This window comes from Somniosus microcephalus, chromosome 8, assembly GCF_052327205.1.
Source record: "Somniosus microcephalus isolate GS21.2 chromosome 8, FLI_Smic_1.0, whole genome shotgun sequence".
Lineage (NCBI taxonomy): Eukaryota > Metazoa > Chordata > Chondrichthyes > Squaliformes > Somniosidae > Somniosus > Somniosus microcephalus.
The window spans coordinates 262,846,510-262,871,380 of NC_140994.1; the positions used below are offsets into that span (position 1 = coordinate 262,846,510).

The following is a 24,871-nucleotide window of genomic DNA, read 5'->3' on the forward strand; positions in this document are numbered from 1 at the left end:
TCCACCACCGGCGTACCGTGGCTGCAGTGTGTACCATCTACAAGATGCACTGCAGCAACTCGCCAAGGCTTCTTCGGCAGCACCTCCCAAACCCGCGACCTCTTCCACCTAGAAGGACAAGGGCAGCAGGCACATGGGAACATCACCACCTCCAAGTTCCCCTCCAAGTCACGCACCATCCTGACTTGGAAATATATCGCCGATCCTTCATCATCGCTGGGTCAAAATCCTGAAACTCCCTCCCTAACAGCACTGTGGGAGCACCTTCACCACACGGACTGCAGCGGTTCAAGAAGGCGGCTCACCACCACCTTCTCAAGGGCAACTAGAGATGGGCAATAAATGCTGGCCTTGCCAGTGGTGTCCACATCCCAGGAACAAATTAAGTCAAATCAGCCTTTTCCCCTATCTCCAATATTTTGATAATAATGGAAGTCTTTGATGTGCCTCAATAATTCCGAGACCCAATGTTAGCGAAACAAAATAAGGCTTTTATTAACTTAGAAAGTAACACGTAAGAGAGAGAGATATCTTCCTTCTGGAGACTGAGGCCAGACTGAGCTAGCTTACAAAAGGGGCCCAGGTATGGGCGGAGCCCTACACACAGCACATTCCAGCACATTCCAATAAACAATACAATGAGGACTGGGGGAAGGGAAATGACACTGAAACCGACCACAGTCACAGGCAGTGATGAATGGAATATTTCATCACAGTCTTCAAAGAAAATGGGGGAAAAAACCACCATTTCTTTTAACGCCCCTATGATTTTTCTCCCGGGTGTCCTGGGTAATCTGCAATCCCGGGAGACTCCAGGCCAATCCCGGTGGGCTGGCGACCCCTCGGTGGATTGCAAAAACCTGCTGCCTTACCGGGTGTTGGCGAAGACGCTCGCCCTGTAAAATACTTCCTGAGGAAATGTGTCGAGAGCTTTCCCTTTCAATCCGAGCAAGTGTAATCGCGTCGGACCTTTTAGTTACTGACAGCCTCAATGAGCTACCTCTGGAATTCAATGGTATCCATGGCTACTGTTTATATTTGGCTGGCGGGGCGCCTCGGTTAACAACCGAGTGGCACAGAAGAACAAGGAGTTTTGGGCACCGTTACTGTCGACTGCAGGAGGAAGACTAAGGGGGTTCACAGCTTTTTGAGATAGATTAGGAGATGGTGCAAGGAGCCTTGATTTCGGCAGTAAGGATGCAGCGAAGAAGGAGAGAATGTAGGCCGAGATATCTGGAGCTGAGGCGGGACAAGAAAGGAGTGTTCAGAGGAACATTGAGCAACATCAACAAAACAGGGAAGAAAGTCTTGCATTTCTACAGCACCTTTCACAACCTCAGGACATCCCAAAGTGTTTTACAGCCAATGAAGTACTTTTTTGAACTGTAGTCAGTGTTCTAATATAGGAAATACAACAGCCAATTTGCACACAGCAAGCTCCCACAAACAGCAATGTGATCATGACCAGATAAGCTGTTTCAGTGATAAGTATTAGCCCCAAGGACAACTCCCCTGCTCTTCTTTCGAAATAGTAGCCAGGGGATCTTTTATATCCATCTGAGAGGGCAGACGGGGCCTCAGTTTAACATCTCAGCTGAAAGACGGCACCTCAGTACTGCCCTGGGAGCATCAGCCTGGATTTTGCACTCACGTCTTTGGAGTGAGACTTGAACCCACAACCTTCTGACTCAGAGGCAGAGAGTGCCACCCACTGAGCCACAGCAGACACCTATGAAAGGGTGCAATGGAGAGAGAGAGAGAGAGACTGGAGGGGTGGATTGCCTATCAGACCTCAATCCATCTGTGCACGGTGCTGCTAAATGCCAACTAACCTTTAATGCCCTCAGTTTCATGGGGGAGGGGTTAACCAGACTGAGCGGGCCCTTTCCGTGCAGACTACATCATGTGAGACCTGAACACCATGTGTTATGTGACACAACAGGTCTAGTCGGTAGTGGGCCAAACGCTCTCAGACAGATTGCATCACCATCTGCAATGTCTATATCCAAATTCGAGTCTTGACTCGCAATAGTGAGACAGCAGTTTGAGAAATGTTTCATTCATTCACAGCAGGGGCGATAGAATGGTGATGCTACTAAATGGGACGGATGTGAATGCTCTGTGTGATATCGAACTAATGCCTGTAGACTCTATTCCCCTTGGCACCTTGTACTCAGACCCAAAGGAGAGAACCCTTGTTGTTCTATCGTGGAGTACTCAATTCTTCAGCTGGTGAATCACTACACTGATCTCTGGGGTGAGAAGGCAGATCTATGAGGAGAGATTGAGTCGATTGGGCCTATACTCGCTGGAGTTTAGAAGAGTGAAAGGTGATCTCATTGAAACTTATAAAATTCTCATTGAAACTTATAAAATTCTAACAGGACTAGACGGACTAGATGCAGGAAGGATGTTCCCGATGGTCGGGGAGTCCAGAACCAGGAGTCACAGTCTAAGGATAAGGGGTAAGCCATTTAGGACAGAGATGAGGAGGAATTTCTTCACCCAGAGAGTGGTGAACCTGTGGAATTCTCTACCACAGAAGGCAGTTGAGGCCAATTCATTAAATATATTCAAGAAGGAGTTGGATATATTTCTTAAGGCTAAAGGGATCAAGGGATATGGGGAGAAAGCAGGGACAGGGTACTGAATTTGGATGATCAGCCATGATCTCATTGAACGGTGGAGCAGGCTCGAGGGGCCGAATGGCCTACTCCTGCTCCTATCTTCTATGTTTCTATGAAACATATATGATTCTGAGGGGGGATTGACAGGATAGATGATGAGAAGTTGTTTCCCCTGGCTGGAGAGTCTAGAACTAGGGGTCACAGTCTCAGGATAAGGGTTCGGCCATTTAGGACTGAGATGAGGAGGAATTTCTTCACTCAGAGGGTGGTGAATCTTTGGAATTCTCAACCCCAGAGGGCTGTGGAGGCTCAGTTGATTAGTTTATTCAAGGCTGAGATCGATAGATTTTTGGACTCTAGGGGAATCGAGGGATATGGGGATCGGGCGGGAAAGTGGAGTTGAGGTCGAAGATCAGCCATGATCTTATTGAATGGTGGAGCAAGCTCGAGGGGCCGAATGGCCGACTCCTGCTCCAAATTCTTGGGTTCTTTGAAGCATCACATTCCATTGGCATTCTGCAGACAGACGTAATGGGGCAAGTGAGAGGCTGTGAATTACAAACCGAAACCCCAGCGACCAGGACGTAGGAGTGCCACGCTATGGTCAACGCAACAGTTGGTTGAAGGGTTTACAAAGGTTACGCAAGTCAGTCGGTACGATGGCCCCCCCTATGGAATGGGAGCTTTATCCTGCATCGAACCCCCCCCCCCTCCACAGCCGGTAGCTGATATGGAAATTACCCAGCAATGTCCTCACTTGCTTTGTGTCAGCTGTCGGGCGGAGGGCAGCATTCCCTCTCTCTCTCTCTCTCTCTCCTCTCGGAGTCAGGAGGTAGTGGTTTCGAGCCCCACACTCCAGAGACCTGAGCAGATAATCCAGCCCGACACTGCCAGTGTGAGGGAGCACAAGAACCAGTGTAGACCTGAGAAGATCCCAGATTAAGGGCTGCTGAGTTATCTCATCTCAGCTCGGGCCCGGCAATTAACTTCAATATTCCTGGTCTCATAGAATCATAGAAAGTTACAGCACAGAAGGAGGCCATTCGGCCCATCGTGTCCGTGCCTACCGACAAAGAGCCACCCAGGCCTAATCCCACTTTCCAGCTCTTGGTCCGTAGCCCTGTAGGTTACGGCACTTCAAGTACATATCCAAGTACTTCTTAAATGTGATGAGGGTTTCTGCCTCTACCACCCTTTCAGGCAGTGAGTTCCAGACCCCCACCACCCTCTGGGTAAAGAAAGTTCTCCTGCACTCCCCTCTAATCCTTCTACCCGTTAATTTAAATCTATGCCTCCCTGGTTATTGACCTCTCTACTAAGGGAAATAGGTCTTTCCTATCCACTCTATCCAGGCCCCTCATAATTTTATACACCTCAATTATCCATCTATAGGATGAGACGTTAAACCGAGGCCCCGTCTGCTCTCTCAGGTGGACGTAAAAGATCCCGCGGCACTATTTCAAAGAAGAGCAGGGGAGTTCTCCCCGGTGTCCTGGGGCCAACATTTATCCCTCAATCAACATCACTATAACAGATTATCTGGTCATTATCACATTGCTGTTTGTGGGACTTGCTGTGCGCAAATTGGCTGCCGCGTTTCCCACATTACAACAGTGACTACACTTCAAAAAGTACTTCATTGGCTGTGAAGCGCTTTGGGACGTCCGGTGGTCGTGAAAGGCGCTATATTTCTTTCTTTCTTTCAATTAAATCTCCCCTTAGCTTCCTCTGTTCCAAAGAAAACAACCCCAGCCTATCCAGGTCTGGGGAAGTGAAAGAGAAAAATCTACTGAGAGTTGTATTTCTCGATAGCAACACAGTGACCCTGTGTGTACGTGGATTACACAGAATATACAGCACAGAAACGGGCCATTCTGTCTGTGCTGGGGTTTATTCTCCGCACGAGTCTCCTCTCGTTCCATCTACCCCACCTCAGCCTTTCAGCATATCTTTCTATTCCCTTTTCTCTCCTGTACTCGTCTAGTTTCCTTTTGAAAGCATCTAAGCTATTTGCCTCAACCACTTCCTGTGGCAGCGAGTTCTCCATTCTAACCACTCTCTGAGTAAAGCCATTTCTTATTAGTGGAGTTATTAGTGACTATCTTGTATTGAGGGCCTCTAGTTTTGGAATCTCCAAGTGGAAATATTTCTCCCCACATCTACCCTGCCCGACCCATTCATAATTTTAAAGACCTCTATCAGGTCTCCTTTAAGTCTTCTCTTTTCTGAAGAAAAAAGCCCCAACCTGTTCAATCTTTCCTGATAGCTGTAATCTCTCAGTTCTGGTACCATCCCTGTAAATCTGTTTTGCACTTTCTCCAGTGTTTCTATGTCCTTTTTATAGTATGGAGACCAGGTGATATACTTTTTTGAAGTATGGAGCTCCGGCACGGCAAGATAGCCCCAGGTGGGCAGAGGAAACGCTTCAAGGACACCCTCAAAGCCTCCTTAAAAAAGTGCAACATCCCCACCGACACCTGGGAATCCCTGGCCCAAGACCGCACAGAGTGGAGGAGAAGCATCCGGGAAGGCGCCGAACACCTCGAGTTTCTTCGCCGGGAGCAAGCGGAAGCCAAGCGCAGGCAGCGCAAGGAGCGCACGTCAACCCAAGCACCCCACCCACCCACCCCTTCAACCACCGTCTGCCCCACCTGTGACAGAGACTGTAGGTCCCGCATTGGACTCATCAGTCACCTGAGAACTCATTTTTAGGGTGGGAGGCAAGTCATCCTCGGTTCCGAGGGACTGCTGAAGAAGAAGATGGAGACCAGAGCTGTGCGCAGCACTCTAAGTGCAGCCTGAATAGAGTCCTGGACAAGTTTAACATAACTTCACTGCTTTTGAATTCTATACCCCTGGAAATAAATCCCAGTGCTTTGTTAGCATTTGTAATTGCGTTGCTGACCTGCGACGCTGCTTTTAACGTGTATGTGCGTGATGTTGTGCGACAGCCTCTGTCTAGACTCGCCCATCGGTAATGGCCACTAATGTAAGGGTGGGAAGGTTGTCTATATCCTGTGGAACTGGTTTCCAGTGTGATTCACCACCTTCAGCACAGCATCTTCCTTTAAACATCAACACAGCAGGTCAACTCTAAGCAAGGAATCACTGCGCTCCAAACAAATCCTTATTGTCCTGGGCCCAATATTTTTCCCTCAATCAACATCACTAAAAAAACAGATTTTCTGGCCATTAACATACCGCTGTTTGTTGGAGCTTGCTGTGCGCAAATTGGCTGCCGCGTTTCCTACATTACAACAGTGACTACACTTCAAAAAGTGCTTCATTGGCTGCAAAGTGCATGGAGACGTCCTGAGGATGTGAAAGGCGCTATAGAAATGCAAGACTTTCTTCTTTTAGTCCAAAAGCACAGGGAATATTTTTCCGATGTCGTGCTCCCAGCAATGTGTATATAATAGGGGAGGGGGGGGGGCGGAATTGTGTGTCCACGATTTTTGCAAAAATCGGATTCTGAAACTGGATTTCCCTGAGCCATGACTGCGTGGTGAGCAGATTTACGTCCTGTTTTTCAGGAGGTATTGCCCAGGGTTTTCCTCCTCGACCCTCGCCAGTCCGGGATTTTTTTTTCCCGATCCTTGAAAACGATTGGCTGGTGGTTTCGCAAGCTGTAAGGCATCGGTCTCGGTCTCTGACGTAAGAAAACTACTAGGCACTTGGTCTCAGCGTTAAACAAGGCTTTAATCAGCTGTTTTTCAACATGGAGGTCTAGTTGCGTCCTTCACTAGTTCCTGTTAAAGAATGTCCTGCGCAAGCTGGGCCCGTGCCCGAGTATTTATACTCTCCCTGGACAGCGCCACCCACAGGCCGCTCAGTATTATTTCATAAGTCTTTCTTTCATGAATGACTGATTCATGTCAGTCTCTGTGAAGCTATTTAGAAACGCCGATCAGACCCACAAGAATAAACATAACAATTCCGAGGATGGTTCTGAGCTGGCACATTAATCTGACCGTCTCTTTTGGGGTTGCTTTCGTCGCCTCCAGACTCGACTATTCCAACACTGCCCTGGCCGGCCTCCCACCTTCCAACCTCCTAAACTTCAGCTCATCCAAAGCTCTGCTGCGCGTGTCCAAATCCCGTTCACTCATCACCCCCTGTGCTCGCTGACCTACATTGGCCCCTGGTCCGGCAACGCCTCAATTTAAAAATTCTCCTCGTGTTCAAATCCCTCCCTGGCCTCCTCGCCCCCCTCCCTATCTCTGTTACCTCCTCCAGCCCCACGACTCTCTGAGATTTTGCACTCCTCCCAATTCTGGCCTCTTGTGCATGCCCCGATTCTAATAGCTCCGCCATTGGCGGCCGTGCCTTCAGCTGCCTGGGCCCTAAGCCCTGGGATTCCCTCCCTAAACCTCTCCGCCTCTCCCTCCTCCTTTAAGATGCTCCTTAAATCCTACCTCTTTGACCAAGCTTTTGGTCACCTGCCCTAATTTCTCCTTATGTGGCTCGGTGTCAAATTTTGCTGGATATTCGCTCCTGTGAAACGCCTTGGGACGTTTTACTACGTTAAAGGCGCTATATAAATACAGGTTGTTGCTGTTGCACTGCCAGTATTTCAGTTTCAATGATAACAGGCAGTGCCGCCATTTACGGCCTGAAGCTCTTCGAGATGTTCCAAGGCCATAAAGCGGGGTATAGATTTCAGAGACCAGGGTAGAGATGCGCCAAAATCGGAGCAGAGAGCGGAAATTCGGCCGCAGAAATCATCGAGCGCCGCGGGATTTTCTGTCCGATTTTATTTAACGGAAGAGAAATTGTGTGAGGCGCGCATGATGGAACACCCGTCACCCCCTCTTGGATAGCCCATTGGTTCGATCCACCCGCCCTGTTATTAGATTATGAAATCACACTGACTGCGGTGCGAAATCAGCAACGCCATTTATTAAAAAGGAATTCTCAGGATGTGGACGTCTCTGGCAAGGCCGGCATTTATTGCCCATCCCCAGATACCCTTTTGAAAAAGGGTTCACCCGAAACGTCGACTCTAATTTCTCTCCACGGATGTTGCCTGGCCTGCTGAGTTTTTCCAGCATTTTCTGTTGTTATTTCCCAGTTACCCTTGAATGTAAGAACACAAGAAATAGGAGCAGGAGTCGGCCATTCGGCCCCTCGAGCCTGCTCCGCCATTCAATGAGATCATGGCTGATCTTTGACCTCAACTCCACTTTCCCGCCGATCCCCATATCCCTTGATTCCCTGAGAGTCCAAAAATCTATCGATCTCTGTCTTGAATATACTCAACGACTGAGCCTCCACAGCCCTCTGGGGTAGAGAATTCCAAAGATTCACCGCCCTCTGAGTGAAGAAATTCCTCCTCATCTCAGTCCTAAATGGTCGACCCCTTATTCTGAGACTGTGACCCCTGGTTCTAGACTCCCCAGCCAGGGGGAAACATCCTCCCTGCATCTACCCTGTCAAGCCCTGTAAGAATTTTGTATATTTCAGTGAGATCACCTCTCATTCTTCTAAACTGCTGAGAATATAGGCCTAGTCTACTCAATCTCTCCTCATAGGACAATCCCCCCATCCCAGGAATCAGTCTGGTGAACCTTCGTTGCACTCCCTCTATGGCAAGTATATCTTTCCTTAGGTAAGGAGACCAAAACTGTCCACAATACTCCAGGTGTGGTCTCACCAGGGCCCTCTATAATTGCAGTTAAACTCTTATACTCCAATCCTCTTGTAATAAAGGCCAACATACCATTTGCTTTCCTAATTGCTTGCTGTACCTACATGTTAACTTTCAGTGATTCGTGTACAAGGACACCCAGGTCCCTCTGAACACCAACATTTCCCAATCTCTCAACATTTAAAAAATACTCTGCTTTTCTATTTTTCCTACCAAAGTGGATAACTTCACATTTCTCCACATCATATTCCATTTGCCATGTTCTTGCCCACTCACTTAGCCTGTCTATATCCCCTTGAAGCCTCCTTGCATCCTCCTCACAACTTACATTCCCACCCAGCTTTGTATCATCAGCAAACTTGGATATATTACATTTGGTCCCCTCATCCAAATCATTGATGTAGCGGGCTCAGCAGGCCAATTAAGGACAAGCCGGTTGCAGAGAACGTCAACGTATGATGTTTCATCTGTCAAAACGTTTTGACAGATGAATTGTCATCGTTTGACAGCTCTGTGAAGCTGTCAAACACTGACATTCTCTGTAGTTTGATGAGTTCTTGAATTCAAGATCTCATCAAACTTCTTTCTTTTGTAGAAATGAGATGGTTGCTGCATTGGAGAATGCAACGGCCATCTGTCATCTCTGCCGCGGAGGTGCGAGACTCTCCGCAGACCCACCGATTGAAGCCTGCAGGAAGAAACAAAGGTAAGTCCACTTTTTCTAACACTTTCCACTTACCTCACATAGTCACCTCTCCACACTTGCACCCATCACTTACCTTCACAGCGCACTTTTGCACCCCGCAGACCCCCGTAGACCCACTACTCGCCTTGGTGACCCTGGCGGGGTTCGGAGCCTTCGGGAAGCCCGCACTTGTGAGGGAAAAATGGGGATAATCCTCTTACCTGCCTGTTAACTACCTGTTATCAGGCAGTTAAGTGGCACTAAACCCCTTCCTGTCTCCAAGGAGACGGGACCCGGCGCGGGACGGCTACCTGCCTCCTGGCAAGATGGCGGGTTGGGCACTCGCCTCCAAATTCTGCCATTTTCCCGGCAGTCCCACCTCCATACCCGCCTCCCCAGGGCTGGCAAGATCACGCCCCACATCTCGTTATAGCTATTAGATCAAACCTGTTATCTATTTCTATCTGTTTTTATATAGTGCCTGTCACAGCCACCGGATGTCCCAAAGTGCTTCACAGCCAATGAAATACTTTTGAAGTGGAGTCACTGTTGTAATGTGGGAAACACAGCAGCTAATTTGTGCACAGCAAGCTCCCACAAACAACAATGTGATAATGACCGGATAATCTGTTTTTTAGTGGTGTTGATTGAGGGATAAATATTGGCCATTGGGGAACTCCCCTGCTGTTCTTAATAGTGGCCATGGGACCTTTTACGTCCACCTGAGAGAGCAGACGGGGCCTCGGTTTAACGTCTCATCTGAAAGACGGCACCTCTGACAGTGAAGCACTCCCTCAGCACTGCACTGGAGTGTCAGCCTGGAATTTTGCTCTCGCGTCTCTGGGGCGGGACTTGAACCCACAACCTCCCTGACTCAGAAGGCAAGAGTGCTGCCCACTGAGCCACAGCTGACACCTTTAGTGAGAACATTATAGAGCTGATTGATCCAATCAGGATTGGCTAGTGGGGAGCCATTGGTTGCCACGTTTCCTACATTACAACAGTGACGACGTTGCCCAAGTACTTAATAGGCTGTGAAGAGTTTTGGGACGTCCTGAGATGGTGAAAGGCGCTATGTAAATGCAAGTTCTTTCTTTCTTCATTAAACACCCAATCTACAAAAAAGGAACTCGCACAGCGGAAATGTATTTTATTTACTAAAATTAATTAGTATAAATGTGAACATAAGAAGTAACTAATCAGAAGAGACCGTCACTGTCAAGTGTTACCATCTACAATGAGCAAAGAGGTGGAGTTAATCTCTTCCCTCCAAACATTACTCCCTCTTTCCCAATCTTGACATGTGCCTTTAGTTTAGGTTTTCTGTGTCCAACAATGTTCTAGTTAAAGAGTTAAAAACGCAACGTGAAAACTCATTGCAATTGAAAGGTTTTCCGTTCTCCTACCTGAGTTAGTTGCCTTTGACAGCTCCCCTTTTGGTTATTTTTTTTTCTTCTAACTCTCTTGCAAAGTCACTGCCAGTCACTCGGCACCCACTCACCGAGAAGCGTGTGTGTGAGGATTGTGCCCCGATGCTTTTTTTCTCTCGTCTCTCCACCCCCCCCCCCTCCCGAGCAGGGACCAGCGGATTCCAAGTGCTTCTCCACCCTACATCATAAACTTATATTTAGTCGAAGGCGTCTTTTCCATCTCTTGCCTGCGATGTGTTCAAGCAGCTGGCTCCGACTGCGAGCGGAAACTGCAGCTGGTTAATTAGAGAACAGAGCTGGGTCAACCAAGGGCTTAAAAAAAAGCAGAAGAACGCGAGGACATTTCAGAAACTTCAGCCCATCGACCCCAATCCCTTCCATGAATTACGTACGATTTGCACTGGGAGGCCTTCTCCTTAACTCCACTCGCATTTCCTAAGAGAGGCCATTAAAGACTGCCGCAGTGTATGAGAGGCCAAGACTGACACTAAACTAAAGATTGGAGAGGCTGAGGTGTTTCTCTGGAACAGAGGAGGCTTAGGGGAGAAACATAGAAACATAGAAGATAGGAGCAGGAGTAGGCCATTCGGCCCCTCGAGCCTGCTCCGCCATTCAATGAGATCATAGCTGATCATCCAAACTCAGTACCCTGTCCCTGCTTTCTCCCCATACCCCTTGATCCCTTTAGCCTTAAGAAATATATCTAACTCCTTCTTGAATATATTTAATGAATTGGCCTCAACTGCCTTCTGTGGTAGAGAATTCCACAGGTTCACCACTCTCTGGGTGAAGAAATTCCTCCTCATCTCTGTCCTAAATGGCTTACCCCTTATCCTTAGACTGTGACCCCTGGTTCTGGACTCCCCAACCATCGGGAACATCCTTCCTGCATCTAGTCTGTCTAGTCCTGTTAGAATTTTATAAGTTTCGATGAGATTTAATTGAGGTGTATAAAATTATGAGGGGCCTAGATAGAGTGGATAGGAAGGACCTATTTCCCCTTAGCAGAGAGGTCAATAACCAGGGGGCATGGATTTAAAGTAATTGGTAGAAGGATTAGAGGGGATTTGAGGAGAAATGTTTCACCCAGAGGGTGGTGGGGTTCTGGAACTCACTGCCTGAAAGGGTGGTAGAGGCAGAAACCCTCATCACATTTAAAAAGTACTTGGATATGCACTTGAAGTGCCGTAACCTGCAGGGTTACGGACCAAGAGCTGGAAAGTGGGATTAGGCTGGAGAGCTCTTTGTCGGCCGGCACGGACACGATGGGACGAATGGCCTCCTTCTGTGCTGTAAATTTCTATGATTCTGTGACAACCCTCCAGAGATATTGCTGTACATCCTGAACCGCTCGGATTATCATTATCCTTATGACCCCCTCAATTGCCATTTCTAATCATTCAGCTCATTTTTTCAGGGAGTTCACTGCATATAGAATCACATCGAACCTACAACAGAGAAACAGGCCATTCTACCCAATGTGTCCGTGCTGGTGTTTATGCTCCACACCAGCCTCCTCCCACCCTACTTCATCTCACCCCATCAGCATATCCTCCTATTCCTTTCTCCCTCATGCGCTATCATTTAATACTTGCCATTTTCTAAATGGTGAGAAGCTGGGAGCTGTGGGGGAGCGGAGAGAGTTAGGGGCCCAAGCACAGAAATCACGAAAGGCTAGTGGACAGGTACAAAAAATAATTCAAAAGGCTGACGGAATGTTAGCCTTTATCTCGAGGGAGCTGGAATACAGAGCGGAGGAAGGGATGTTATTTCTATAAATATATTCACGAAGGAGTTGGATATATTTCTTAAGGCTAAAGGTATCAAGGGATATGGGGAGAAGGCAGGGACAGGCTACTGAATTTGGATGATCAGCCATGATCTCATTGAATGGCGGAGCAGGCTCGAGGGGCCGAATGGTCTACTCCTGCTCCTATCTTCTATGTTTCTATTACAGCTGTACAGAGTCTTGGTCCGACCCCATCTGGGGTAATGAGTTCAGTTCTGGGCCCCGCCCCTCAGGAAGGATATATCGGCCTCGAAGGGGGAGCAGCACAGATTCACCAGAATGGTACCCGGGGGCTAAAAGGGTTAAATTACGAGGACAGGTTGCACAGACTGGGCTTGTACTCCCTCGAGAATAGAAGATTAAGAGGGGATCCAATTGTGTTTTAAGGTGATTAAAGGAGTTGATCGGGTGGAGAGAGAGAAACTATTTTCTCTGGTGGGGGGAGTCCAGAACAAGGGGGCAGAACCTTAAACTTAGAGCCAGGCCGTTCAGGGGTGATGTCAGGAAGCACTTCTTCACACAAAGGGTGGTGGAAATCTGGAACGCTCTCCCCCAAAATGCTGTTGAGGCTGGGGGGTCAATGGAAAATGTCAAAACTGAGATTGACAGAGTTTTGTTAGTTGAGGGTATTGAGGTTTATGGAACCAAGGCGGGTCGATGGAGTTAAGATACAGATCAGCCATGACCGGGTTCGGTAGCTTAGTGGTTGTGTTACTGGACTAGTAATACAATTTAAATTCAGTTAATTAAATAAACCTGGAATAAAAAGCTAGTATCAATAATGGTGACCATGAAACTACTGGATTGACATAAAAACCCACCTGGTTCACTAATGTCCTTTAGGGAAGGAAATCTGCCGTCCTTACCCGGTCTGGCCTATATGTGACTCCAGACCCACAGCAATGTGCTTGACTCCTAACTGCTCTCTGAAATGGCCCAGCGAGACACTCAGTTGTAATAAACCGCTAGGAAAAACAATAAGAATAACACCACACGGACTGCAGCGGTTCAAGAAGGCGGCTCACCACCACCTTCCCAAGGGCAATTAGGGATGGGCAATAAATGCTGGGCCTTGCCAGCGATGCCCACATCCCATGAATGAATTAAAAAAAAAAAAATTAATTGAATTGTAGAACAGGCTTGAGGGGCTGAAAGGCCCACTCTTGTACTTGTGTCCCTATATTAACAACTTGCATTTATAGAGCGCCTTTAACATAGTAAAGCATCACAAGGCTCTTCACAGGAGCGTTATAAAACAAAATGTAAATGCGTCTGTACTATTCACCTCAACCACTCCCTGTGGCAGCGAGTTCCACATTCTCACCACTCTCTGGGGAAAGGAAGTTTCTCCTGAATTCCCTATTGGATTTCTTGGTGACTATCTTATATTGATGGCCTCTAGTTTTGCTCTTCCCCACAAGTGGAAACACTCTCTCTGTATCCACTCTATCAAAACCTTTCATAATTTTAAAGACCTCTATTAGGTCACCCCTCAGCCTTCTTTATTCAAGAGAAAAGAGACCCAGCCTGTTCATCCTTTCCTGATATGTATACCCTCGCATTTCTGGTATCATCCTTGTAAATCTTCTCTGCACCCTCTCCAGTGCCTCTATATCCTTTTTATAATATGGCGACCAGAACTGTACGCAGTACTCCAAGTGTGGTCTAACCAAGGTTCGATATAGGTTTGGCATAGCTTCTCTTTTGTTTCTTAACTTGTCCCATTACCGTCTCCTTGTGCCTCGCACCATCATCCCTTTTGTCATTTAATCTCTCCTGCCTCTCACAGACCTTCCCTTTTGTTCTTTCCTCCCCCTCTCCCTGACTTGCTAAAAAAAAACTGTTAAATCTCGAACATCTTCCAGTTCTGACAAAAGGTCATCGACCTGAAACCTTAACTCTGTTTCTCTCTCCACAAACGCTGCCTGAGTGTTTCCAGCATTTTATTTTATTTTATTTTACGGTCACGGTTGTGCAGTGTGACGTTACTGGACTAGTAACGACCAGAAGAACGTGAGTTCCAATCCCACCACGGGCAGTTTGAGAATTTGAATTTAATTTAACAATAAAATCTGGAAAATAAAAAGCTGGTCTCGGTAAAAGTGACCGTGAGGCTGTCGGACTGTTGTAAAAACCCAACTGGTTCACTAATGTCCCTTTAGGGAGGGAAACCTGCTGTCTGACGTAAGAAAACTACGAGGCACTTGGTCTAAGCGTTAAACAAAGCTTTAATCAACTGTTTTACAACATGGAGGTCTAGTTGTGTCCTTCACTAGTTCATGTTAAGAATGTCCTGAGCAAGCTGGGCCCGTGCCCGAGTGTTTATACTCTCCCTGGACAGCGCCACCCGCAGGCCGCTCAGTATTATTTCATAAGTCTTTCTTTCATGAATGACTGATTCATGTCACCGTCGTTACCCGGTCTGGGCCTGTTGGTGACTCCAGTCCCAGGCCGACGCGGGTTGGCTTTTCCCCCCACCGCGGCCGCCTCAAACCTGGGCCGCTTGGGATGGGCAATAAATGCCGGCCTTGCCAGCGAGGCCCACACCCCGAGGAATCAACTTTACTTTCTAGCTTGAGGTCTAGCAGTTGCCAACTCTGTCTGGACCTATTCCTGGAGGTTCCGTCGTGTGACTTCGACGCCTCCAAGCCGCCGCCATTGGTCGGTCGACGCGTCCATCCTTGCGGCGGACGCCTTCCCGCGCGGCCAATCGTGATGCGAGCAGGCTCTTCGTTACCCGATTGGTTGATTCTTGACTGCCAGTCAAACCGTCCCTTTCTCCCCCATCCCCAATATTATTAACAAAACTGTTCAATGAAAATGGGAAAAGAAACACACAGGCCTAGATTTTCAGTGTGCCGTGAGGTGAGCTTTTAGGCGTGCGGGGGGCTAAAATCCCGAATTCGGGGGTCCCGACACCATCCCGCCCAAAACCCGCCTCCACGTAAGTTTCAAAGGAGGCGGGTACCCGCCCCGCACTGGGACCCGCCGACCCGAGGCGGGAAGGGATTAGTGCCAATTAACTGTCTGTTAACAGGTAGTTAACAGGCAGTTTTTAGCCTAATCCCTATTTTGAAGGTTGTCGTGTGGGATTCCCGACGGCTCCAAACCACGCCAAGTTAGAGGAGTCGGGCCGTCGGGTTGAAGGACTTGGAGGGGTCGAGATGTCGGTGTTCAGGTGAGTGATGGGTGCACGAGTGCAAAGGTGAGTGTGTTTGGTGTGTCTAAAGAAGTTTAAATTACCTGTACTTACCTTTACAGCCTTCCTTCCTCTAGGCTTCGGGAGTCCATCATTCAGCCGGCACAGGAAGCAGAATGGCCGCGAGCTGTCAAAAGTGACAGCCTTCAGCTTTCTGTGCCGGCGAGATTTCTAACGGAGTCTGCGTAGAAGGACTCAGGTTAGAAGTAAGACTGTCAGTGTTTGACAGCTTCAAACAGCTGTGAAATGCTGATATTTCATCTGTCAACACGTCTTGACAGATGAAATTTCAGTCTGTGACGTCACCTGTTGCCGGGTGGCCCTTAATTGGCTTGCTGAGCCCGCTGGGCGGGCTCAACAAGGCCAAAGGATTGGCTGGACGTCGATGGAAGTGGGACTAAAACCCGAAAGTTGTAGTCCCACCTCCTTCCCGACTTCTGAATGAAAATCCAGCCCACAGTCTTTTTTTTTTAAATGCGCCGGTGGTTTTTGTTTTTGCTCCCAGCAGTGACCTGGAGATTAACCTTCAATTCCTGGAGACTCCAGGCCAATCCTGGAGGGTTGGCGACCCCCCCCGTTACTGCGAGGAGGCGACGGAATCCGTGACCCGGCCATGAGGCCGAAACACGCCGCCAAGGGGCTGGAGCCTACGCTAACCAAACCGTAGCGGGCAAGACCGATAACCACGTAAACCGATCGGAAAGCCCACACCTTCCCCTCCACCGGGTGGCCGTGTTTTCGGAAGGGGTCCCGGAACAATGAGACACCTCGTTGGAAAAAGGTCGCGAATCGGAATAGACGGCCGACTGGGTAAACAACCGCAGAATGTAAAGGTACGGAAGGAGGCCATTCTTTAAAAGAAAGAAACACATTGAAGCAGTTCACGTCCGCACGAGTTTTTATACATAAACCAATTATCAATTGCATCTCATTTGCATTATTATATATATATAAAAAAAAGGATTGCAATCTATTATAATTCAAAAACCGCAAGAGAGCCAGGTGTTTGGAAAGGAATGTTTTTCATACAGACAGTGCATGTTTTCTTTTCTTGCTGATTAACTGATGAAAGCAGAATTAAGTGTGTAAAATGTGTTGCTGTGAATTAAAGCTCCCCCATTTCAAAAATTGCCAAGATCAGAGTTTGGGTTTGCAGGGGCATTAGGGAGAAACTATTTTCTTTTTGCTTTATTCCTCTGGCCCCCCCTCTGCCCCCCTCCCACCACTCTGCAATTTTCTTCATTCGAGTCTTCCCGCGTGAAGCGAGTGTCGACCGACTATTCGACTGTAGGGGCGTCGCACCCAAGCTGGCTCTTTGCCCTCCCCCGGCATTCGCGCGTGTGCACTCACCAGCCAAAGGGGTTTCATTGATCAGGAGCAGGAACCCCGCTGATTCCCTCCCCTCCCCTCCCTAGACATTGGAAGGGGGGGGGGAGGGGCGGGCACTGAGGTCAACAGTAGGTCACCAAGCAACCGCTACCCTAGCTGAGATCAGCTCAGCCCCCACACACGGGGATTGGACCGAGGACCCGCGCCCCCATGAGCGGCTCCACGAACCCTTGCTACGGTTCACTCTATATTTACAGTCCACACAGTCTAGAACAGGGAGTGTGTTTGGCAAGACGCCCACGTATCCTCTCAGCTTTTCCATCCTCTCTGCATTTAAAAAAATGATGATCCTTTTCACAATGTGCTTCCCTCAGTTCACCCAGGGGGAGCACGTTACTGGGTGTACAGGAAACATACACTGGGTGTCCCGGGGAGGTGGGGTCAGTTAGTTAACGTCACCTAGTGCTGCATCTGTGTAGCCACGGTTCCCTGGAGAGTGAGTGATTGTCTGATTGACTTGGGGGGGAATCTCTCCTGAAGTCGGTCAAGGCTTTCACGGGCCTCACCCCAGGAGTGACAGGTAGCGGAGGAAGCTGTGTGACTTTGTACCGTCGAACGTAATAGGGCGAGAGCTGGCGGACCCGACTCTCCGCTCCTGCTGCTCTCAGCAAGGGGGAAAGAGAGAGAGAGAGAGAGAAAGAGAGAGAGAGAGAGAGAGAGAAAGGAAGGATGGCAGGAAGGAAAGAAAGCAAAAAAGGGAGAGAGAGAACGGGAGAAAGAGAGAGAAAGGAAGAGAGAAAGGGAAGGATGGAAGGAAGGAAAGAAAGCAAAAGAGAAAGGGAGAAAGGGAGAGAAAGTGAGAGATGAGAGAGAGAGAACAAAAGACTTGCATTTATATAGCACCTTTCACGGCCTCAGGATGTCCCAAAGAGTTTTACAGCCAATGAAGTACTTTTTGAAGTGTGGTCACTGTTGTAATGTGGGAAACTCACAGCCGTGTGACTGAGAGGTGAGTGCCACCCACTGAGCCAATGCTAACACGCTAGCGCAACGTCTTAAATCAGACCTGATTGTTTGTATTGTCGGAAAAACTCAGGTTTAACGACACCTCCTGGATCCCCCGCATATGTTTTGGCGACAGTGGAATTCAGGCGGTTTCAGGTTGGGGGATTGGGATGTTTTTCACTCGCCAGCCTCTCCATATTGCTCCCCCCACCCCCACCACGACCCGCCCCGATTGGCTTTGCTGCGTCTCGGGAAGCTCAACTGCCGGGGAATGGAGATCAAACAGTCTCCCCCCGCCCCCGACCCACCACCCTCCGGGGAGCACCCTGGCCTAGATCTCAGGTGGAGCTACCTCCACTTGGCTACTGCAGGACATTCACAACAACAACTTGTAATTCCACAGCGCCTTTAACGTAGTAAAACGTCCAAAGGTGCTTCGCAGGAGCGATTATCAAACAAAATTTGACACCGAGCCACATAAGGAGATATCGGGACAGGTGACCAAAAGCTTGGTCAAAGAGGGAGGTTTTAAGGAGCGTCTGAAAGGAGGAGAGAGAGGTGGAGAGGAAATTCCAGAGCTTAGGGCTCAGGCAGCTGAAGGCACGGCCGCCAATGGTGGAGCGATTAAATCGGGGAAGCGCAAGAGGCCGGAATTGGAGGAGCGCAGAGAACTCGGAGGGTTGTAGGGCTGGAGGAGGTTACAAAGATAGAGAGGGGGGGCGCGAGGCCATGGAGGGATATGAAAACAGAGGATGAGAATTTTGAAATCGAGTCACTGCTGGACTGGGAGCCAATGTAGGTCAGCGAGCACGTTCATTCCACGGAATCATCCAAAATCTATTCATCCAAAGCCGCCAAGGTTAATCCAATCGGGTATCAACGAGATTTTCCGCTTTCTGATTGGCCGCGGAAACGCAGTGACGCTCGGAGGATGGACCAATGGGGGAGGGGTGGGTGGTCACGTGGCGAAACCTCCAGGGGTTGGCAACCCGGCTTGTTGTTTGCTTCAAAGGAAAACCTCGAACAGGAAGATTGTTTTTCCCCAACTAGAGTTCCAAGTGATTGTGGTCCAGAATCGCGCCGTGCTGGAACCTTCGCTTCGGGAGGTTGTCCTGTCGACCTTTAGTCAAGCTGACCGGTAGCAAGTCCTTCCTCTCCAGCCCGAGACTCCGTGTTTTCCTCAGAAACCGCCGCCCCATCACAGTTTGTAAAAACACGGGCGTAGGGCGTTGTTATGTGCAAAAAAAAGTGTGAAGAGCAGGTCTTGCGAAAGCTGGTTCCCGTTCTCTGTTCCCCCCGCCACCCTCTCTGCCCCTCTCCCACGTTTTTTTTTATAACTGGTCACTCTGCCTCAGCTTGCTCCCAGTCCAACCCCGGGGGCAGAAGTTGTAGTAACTGGGGGACCTGGGTCCAGAGTCATCCGATCCCAGTGAGAACTCCGAGTCGGTCAGCGACCGGCGGTAGAGCTTGAGCGGCGAGCGTGCGGCTCTGGCCGCAGCGTCCGGAGAGGTCCCCGGCGGGGAGGCCACGCCGGCCGGCAGAGGGAACGTCGGGGGCGGGCAGCTGGTCCGGGGGCTGAGGGGGAAGACCAGGTCTGCCGGGCTGCTGGGCGAGGCGGTGGGGCTCGAGAGCTTTTTCCTGCGGGCGGCGCTGACCACGTTCTTGGCCAGCAGGTCCTTTAGGCGCCGGCTGTCGGAGCTGTCCCCGCCGGGCCTGATGGGCGACCCGGGTTTCGGCTCCCTCAGCGGAGACCGGTTGTTGGGCGGGGCCACAACCGTCGGACTGATGGGGTAGAAGGGGGCTCTGGGGCTGCCCAGCCTGCACTCACTGGCCGGCTGTGTTCGGAACATGTCCGGGTACGTTCGAGGGCTGCTCAGTCTTCGATCAAAGCTGGGCTTCCAGGGTGGGGTGACGGGAGACGTCCGTCCCTGCGGAGGAAAAAAAAGATTTAGTTTTCTCGTTTCCCCCCCAATTAACTCTCGAGGACAACTAATAAAGAACTATGCATTTATATAGCGCCATTCACAGCCTCAGGCCGTCCCAAAGCACTTTACAGACAATCAAGTATTTTTGAAGTGTGGTCACTGTTGTAATGTAGGAAAAACAGCAGCCAATTTTCGCACAGCAAGCTCCCACAAACAGCAATGTGATAATGACCAGATAATCTGCTTTTTTAGTGATGTTGGTTGAGGGATAAAGAGTGCACAGGACACCGGGGAGAACTCTCCTGCTCTTCTTTGAGATTTTGCCTTGGGATCTTACACGTCCACCTGAGTGAGCAGACGGGGCCACGGTTTAACGTCTCATCTGAAAGATGGCACCTCCGACAGTGCAGCACACCCTCAGTACTGCCGCTCCAACAGTGCAGCGCTCCCTCAGTACTGCCCCTGCGACAGTACGGCACTCCCTCAGTACTGCCCCTCCGACAGTGCAGCACTCCCTCAGTACTGCCCTCCGACAGTGCAGCACTCCCTCGGCACTGCCCCCCCGACAGTGCAGCGCTCCCTCAGTACTGCCCCTCCGACAGTGCGGCGCTCCCTCAGTACTGCCCCTCCGACAGTGCGGCGCTCCCTCGGCACTGCCCCTCTGACAGGGCAGGGCTCCCTCAGCACTGCCCCTCCGACAGTGCAGCGCTCCCTCAGTACTGCTCCTCCGACAGTGCGGCGCTCCCTCAGTACTGCCCCTCTGACAGTGCGGCGCTCCCTCAGTGCTGCCCCTCCGACAGTGCGGCGCTCCCTCAGTACTGCCCCTCGGACAGTGCGGCGCTCCCTCAGTACTTCCCCTCCGACACTGCGGCGCTCCCTCAGTACTGCCCCTCCGACAGTGCGACGCTCCCTCAGTACTGCCCCTCCGACAGTGCAGCGCTCCCTCAGTACTGCCCCTCCGACAGTGCAGCACTCCCTCAGTACTGCCCCTCCGACAGTGCAGCACTCCCTCAGTACTGCCCCTCCGACAGTGCGGCGCTCCCTCAGTACTGCCCCTCCGACAGTGCGACACTCCCTCAGTACTGCGCCTCCGACAGTGCAGCGCTCCCTCAGTACTGCCCCTCCGACAGTGTGGGTCTCCCTCAGTACTGCCCCTCCGACAGTGCGGCTCTCCCTCAGTACTGCCCCTCCGACAGTGCAGCGCTCCCTCAGTCCTGCCCCTCCGACAGTGCGGCGCTCCCTCAGTACTGCCCCTCCGACAGTGCCGCGCTCCCTCAGTACTGTCCCTCCGACAGTGCAGCGCTCCCTCAGTACTGCCCCTCCGACAGTGCTGCGCTCCCTCAGTACTGCCCCTCCGACAGTGCCGCGCTCCCTCAGTACTGTCCCTCCGACAGTGCAGCGCTCCCTCAGTACTGCCCCTCCGACAGTGCAGCGCTCCCTCAGTACTGCCCCTCCGACAGTGCAGCGCTCCCTCAGTACTGCCCCTCCGACAGTGCAGCGCTCCCTCAGTCCTGCCCCTCCGACAGTGCGGCGCTCCCTCAGTACTGCCCCTCCGACAGTGCCGCGCTCCCTCAGTACTGTCCCTCCGACAGTGCAGCGCTCCCTCAGTACTGCCCCTCCGACAGTGCAGCGCTCCCTCAATACTGCCCCTCCGACAGTGCAGCGCTCCCTCAGTACTGCCCCTCCGACAGTGCAGCGCTCCCTCAGTCCTGCCCCTCCGACAGTGCGGCACTCCGTCAGTACTGCCCCTCCGACAGTGCGGCGCTCCCTCAGTACTGCCCCTCCGACAGTGCGGCGCTCCCTCAGTCCTGCCCCTCCGACAATGCAGCGCTCCCTCAGTACTGCCCCTCCGACAGTGCAGCACTCCCTCAGTACTGCCCCTCTGACAGTGCGGCGCTCCCTCAGTGCTGCCCCTCCGACAGTGCGGCGCTCCCTCAGTCCTGCCCCTCCGACAGTGCGGCGCTCCCTCAGTACTGCCCCTCCGACAGTGCAGCGCTCCCTCAGCACCGCCCCTCCGACAGTGCAGCTCTCCCTCAGTACTGCCCCTCCGACAGTGCGGCGCTCCCTCAGTACTGCCCCTCCGACAGTGCAGCACTCCCTCAGTGCTGCCCCTCCGACAGTGCGGCGCTCCCTCAGTCCTGCCCCTCCGACAGTGCGGCGCTCCCTCAGTACTGCCCCTCCGACAGTGCAGCGCTCCCTCAGCACCGCCCCTCCGACAGTGCAGTACTCCCTCAGTCCTGCACTGGGAGCGTCAGCCCTAGATTTTTGTGCTCAAGTTCCTGGAGTGGGACTTGAACCCACAACCTTCTGACTCAGAGGCGAGAGTGCTACGCACGGAATAGACAGGAGACGTGGAACGCTCTTCAGGCTGGGTACTGATACCATGCCCACGGCTTATAGTGGGAGTGTTAGCCTTATCGCGAACAGGCATTAAAGGGTAAAACCATCAGAGGTTGTGGAATGAAACATGAGCCCCAGACGCCCTCCAGAGGATTCGGAGTGTAAACTGCTGGTTGGGACAGAGGGGAATTATTACACAGAATTACATCGAATGTACAGCACAGAAACAGGCCATTCGGCCCAACTGGTCTGTGCCGGTGTTTATGCTCCACACCAGCCTCCTCCCACCTCCTTTCATTTCATCCTATCAGTTTATCCTTCAATTCTTTTTGCTCTGTGTCAGCTGTGGCTCAGTTGCTAACACACTTGTTTCAGAGTCAGAAAGTTGTGAGTTCAAAATCCCACTTCAGGGACTTTGAGCATATGAAGCTAGGTTGACACTGTAGTGCTGAGGGAGCGCTGCACTGTTGGAGGTGCCGTCTTTCAGATGAGATGTCAAATCGAGGCCCCATCTACCCTCTCAGGTGGACGTAAAAGATCCCAAGGCACTATTTTGAAGAAGAGCAGGGGAGTTATCCCTGGTGTCCTGGTCAATATTTATCCCTCAACCAACATCATATTTTTTCATCTAGAGCCATCCTTTGTTTCTTAACCTGTCCCATTACCATCTCCTCTCGCCTCGAATATCTCTTAATGTCTTTAAACCTCTCCTGCCGTCTATCCTATCACAGACGTTCCCTTTTTTTCTCCCCCATTTCCCAGCCCCTAAACTTGCTTAAAAATCTGTTCCATTTCCTGTTTTTTTTCCAGTTCTGACGAAAGGTCATCGACCTGAAACGTTAACTCTGTTTCTCTCTCTACCTATGCTGCCTGACCTGCTGAGTACCTCCAGCATTTTCTGTTTTTATTTCAGATTTTTTCCACTTGCTGATAGCGGGACCTTGCAAATCGACTGCCACATTTGCAACAGTGCGACTTTCGAAGTGTAGTCGCTGTTGTAATGTGGGAAACGCGGCAGCCAATTTGCGCACAGCAAGCTCCCACAAACAGCAATGTGATAATGACAGAATAATCTCTGTTTTTAGTGATATTGGCCCCCGGACACTGGGGAGAACTCCCCCTGCTCTTACTTCGAAGTAGCGGCCAGGGGATCTTTTACGTCCACTTGAGAGAGCAGACGGGGCCTCGGGTTAATGTGGAAGAGAGGGAGATGGAGACTCTGGGATTAATATTTAGCACTGAGAGACCATGACATTGGAAAATTCTACAACCCTTTATGTTCTATAATAAGATTCAGTCGGATCATTTATTACATTGCAGGATATAACATCGATTTATCTGCTGGAACTAGATGGACTGAGCAAGAGGCTTGTTGCTGGCTGGATCTGTGCTGTCCAGTGGGGATTATATTGCACTCGATAAAGTGGCGCTACAGAGACATAGCACGCAGGACAGAGATGGTATTAAGCCTCGCGGGTTGATACAGTGCGATACACACCATCACCTTTGGAGCTTGTGTTAAACGTAATGCGGCCTGACTGGATCACGTTCTCCCCTGTCGAATGGTTATAAAGGCTGTAAGTGAACTGGGTTGAGGGTTCTCAATCAGATTCGCATTGCAAAAACAAAACGATGCCCTGGGAGTGTTTGATGGGACAGTGTAGAGGGAGCTTTACTCTGTATCTAAGCCGTGCTGTACCTGCCCTGGGATTGTTTGATGGGACAGTGTAGAGGGAGCTTTACTCTGTATCTAACCCCGTGCTGTACCTGCCCTGGGAGTGTTTGATGGGACAGTGTAGAGGGAGCTTTACTCTGCATCTAACCCGTGCTGTACCTGCCCTGGGAGTGTTTGATGGGACAGTGTAGAGGGAGCTTTACTCTGTATCTAAGCCGTGCTGTACCTGCCCTGGGAGTGTTTGATGGGACAGTGTAGAGGGAGCTTTACTCTGTATCTAAGCCGTGCTGTACCTGCCCTGGGAGTGTTTGATGGGACAGTGTAGAGGGAGCTTTACTCTGTATCTAACCCGTGCTGTACCTGCCCTGGGAGTGTGTGATGGGACAGTGTAGAGGGAGCTTTACTCTGTACCTAACCCCATGCTGTACCTGCCCTGGGAGTGTTTGATGGGACAGTGTAGAGGGAGCTTTACTCTGTATCTAACCCATGCTGTACCTGCCCTGGGAGTGTTTGATGGGACTGTGTAGAGGAAGCTTTACCCTGGATCTAACCTGTGCTGTACCTGCCCTGGGAGTGTTTGATGGGACAGTGTAGAGGGAGCTTTACTCTGTATCTAACCCGTGCTGTACCTGCCCTGGGAGTGTTTGATGGGACAGTGTAGAGGGAGCTTTACTCTGCATCTAACCCGTGCTGTACCTGCCCTGGGAGTGTTTGATGGGACAGTGTAGAGGGAGCTTTACTCTGTATCTAAGCCGTGCTGTACCTGCCCTGGGAGTGTTTGATGGGACAGTGTAGAGGGAGCTTTACTCTGTATCTAAGCCGTGCTGTACCTGCCCTGGGAGTGTTTGATGGGACAGTGTAGAGGGAGCTTTACTCTGTATCTAACCCGTGCTGTACCTGCCCTGGGAGTGTTTGATGGGACAGTGTAGAGGGAGCTTTACTCTGTACCTAACCCCATGCTGTACCTGTCCTGGGAGTGTTTGATGTGACTGTGTAGAGGAAGCTTTACCCTGGATCTAACCTGTGCTGTACCTGCCCTGGGAGTGTTTGATGGGACAGTGTAGAGGGAGCTTTACTCTGTATCTAACCCGTGCTGTACCTGCCCTGGGAGTGTTTGATGGGACAGTGGAGAGGGAGCTTTACTCTGTATCTAACCCGTGCTGTACCTGCCCTGGGAGTGTTTGATGGGACAGTGTAGAGGGAGCTTTACTCTGTATCTA

The 24,871-nt window shown here is 50.6% G+C and overlaps 2 protein-coding genes across 3 annotated transcripts in view; both read right to left on the reverse strand.

The window, feature by feature from the left end:
• LOC147114360 (myozenin-2) overlaps positions 1-10,527 on the reverse strand; it is a 77,222-nt gene extending 66,695 nt beyond the window's left edge. Inside the window, exon 1 of one of the 2 annotated variants that reach the window (XM_085996015.1) lies at positions 10,366-10,527. The gene's annotated coding sequence lies outside the window, so the exon portion shown is untranslated. The remainder of the gene's footprint in view (positions 1-10,365) is intronic. The other variant, XM_085996014.1, reaches the window with a different exon arrangement.
• Positions 10,528-16,257: 5,730 nt separating this feature from the next.
• The window catches only part of synpo (synaptopodin), a 53,935-nt gene continuing 45,321 nt past the window's right edge, over positions 16,258-24,871 (reverse strand). The window contains exon 3 of the mRNA XM_085996017.1: positions 16,258-19,639. Within this exon, the coding sequence (XP_085852143.1) occupies positions 19,043-19,639 (597 nt within the window). The 3' untranslated portion in view covers positions 16,258-19,042. The remainder of the gene's footprint in view (positions 19,640-24,871) is intronic.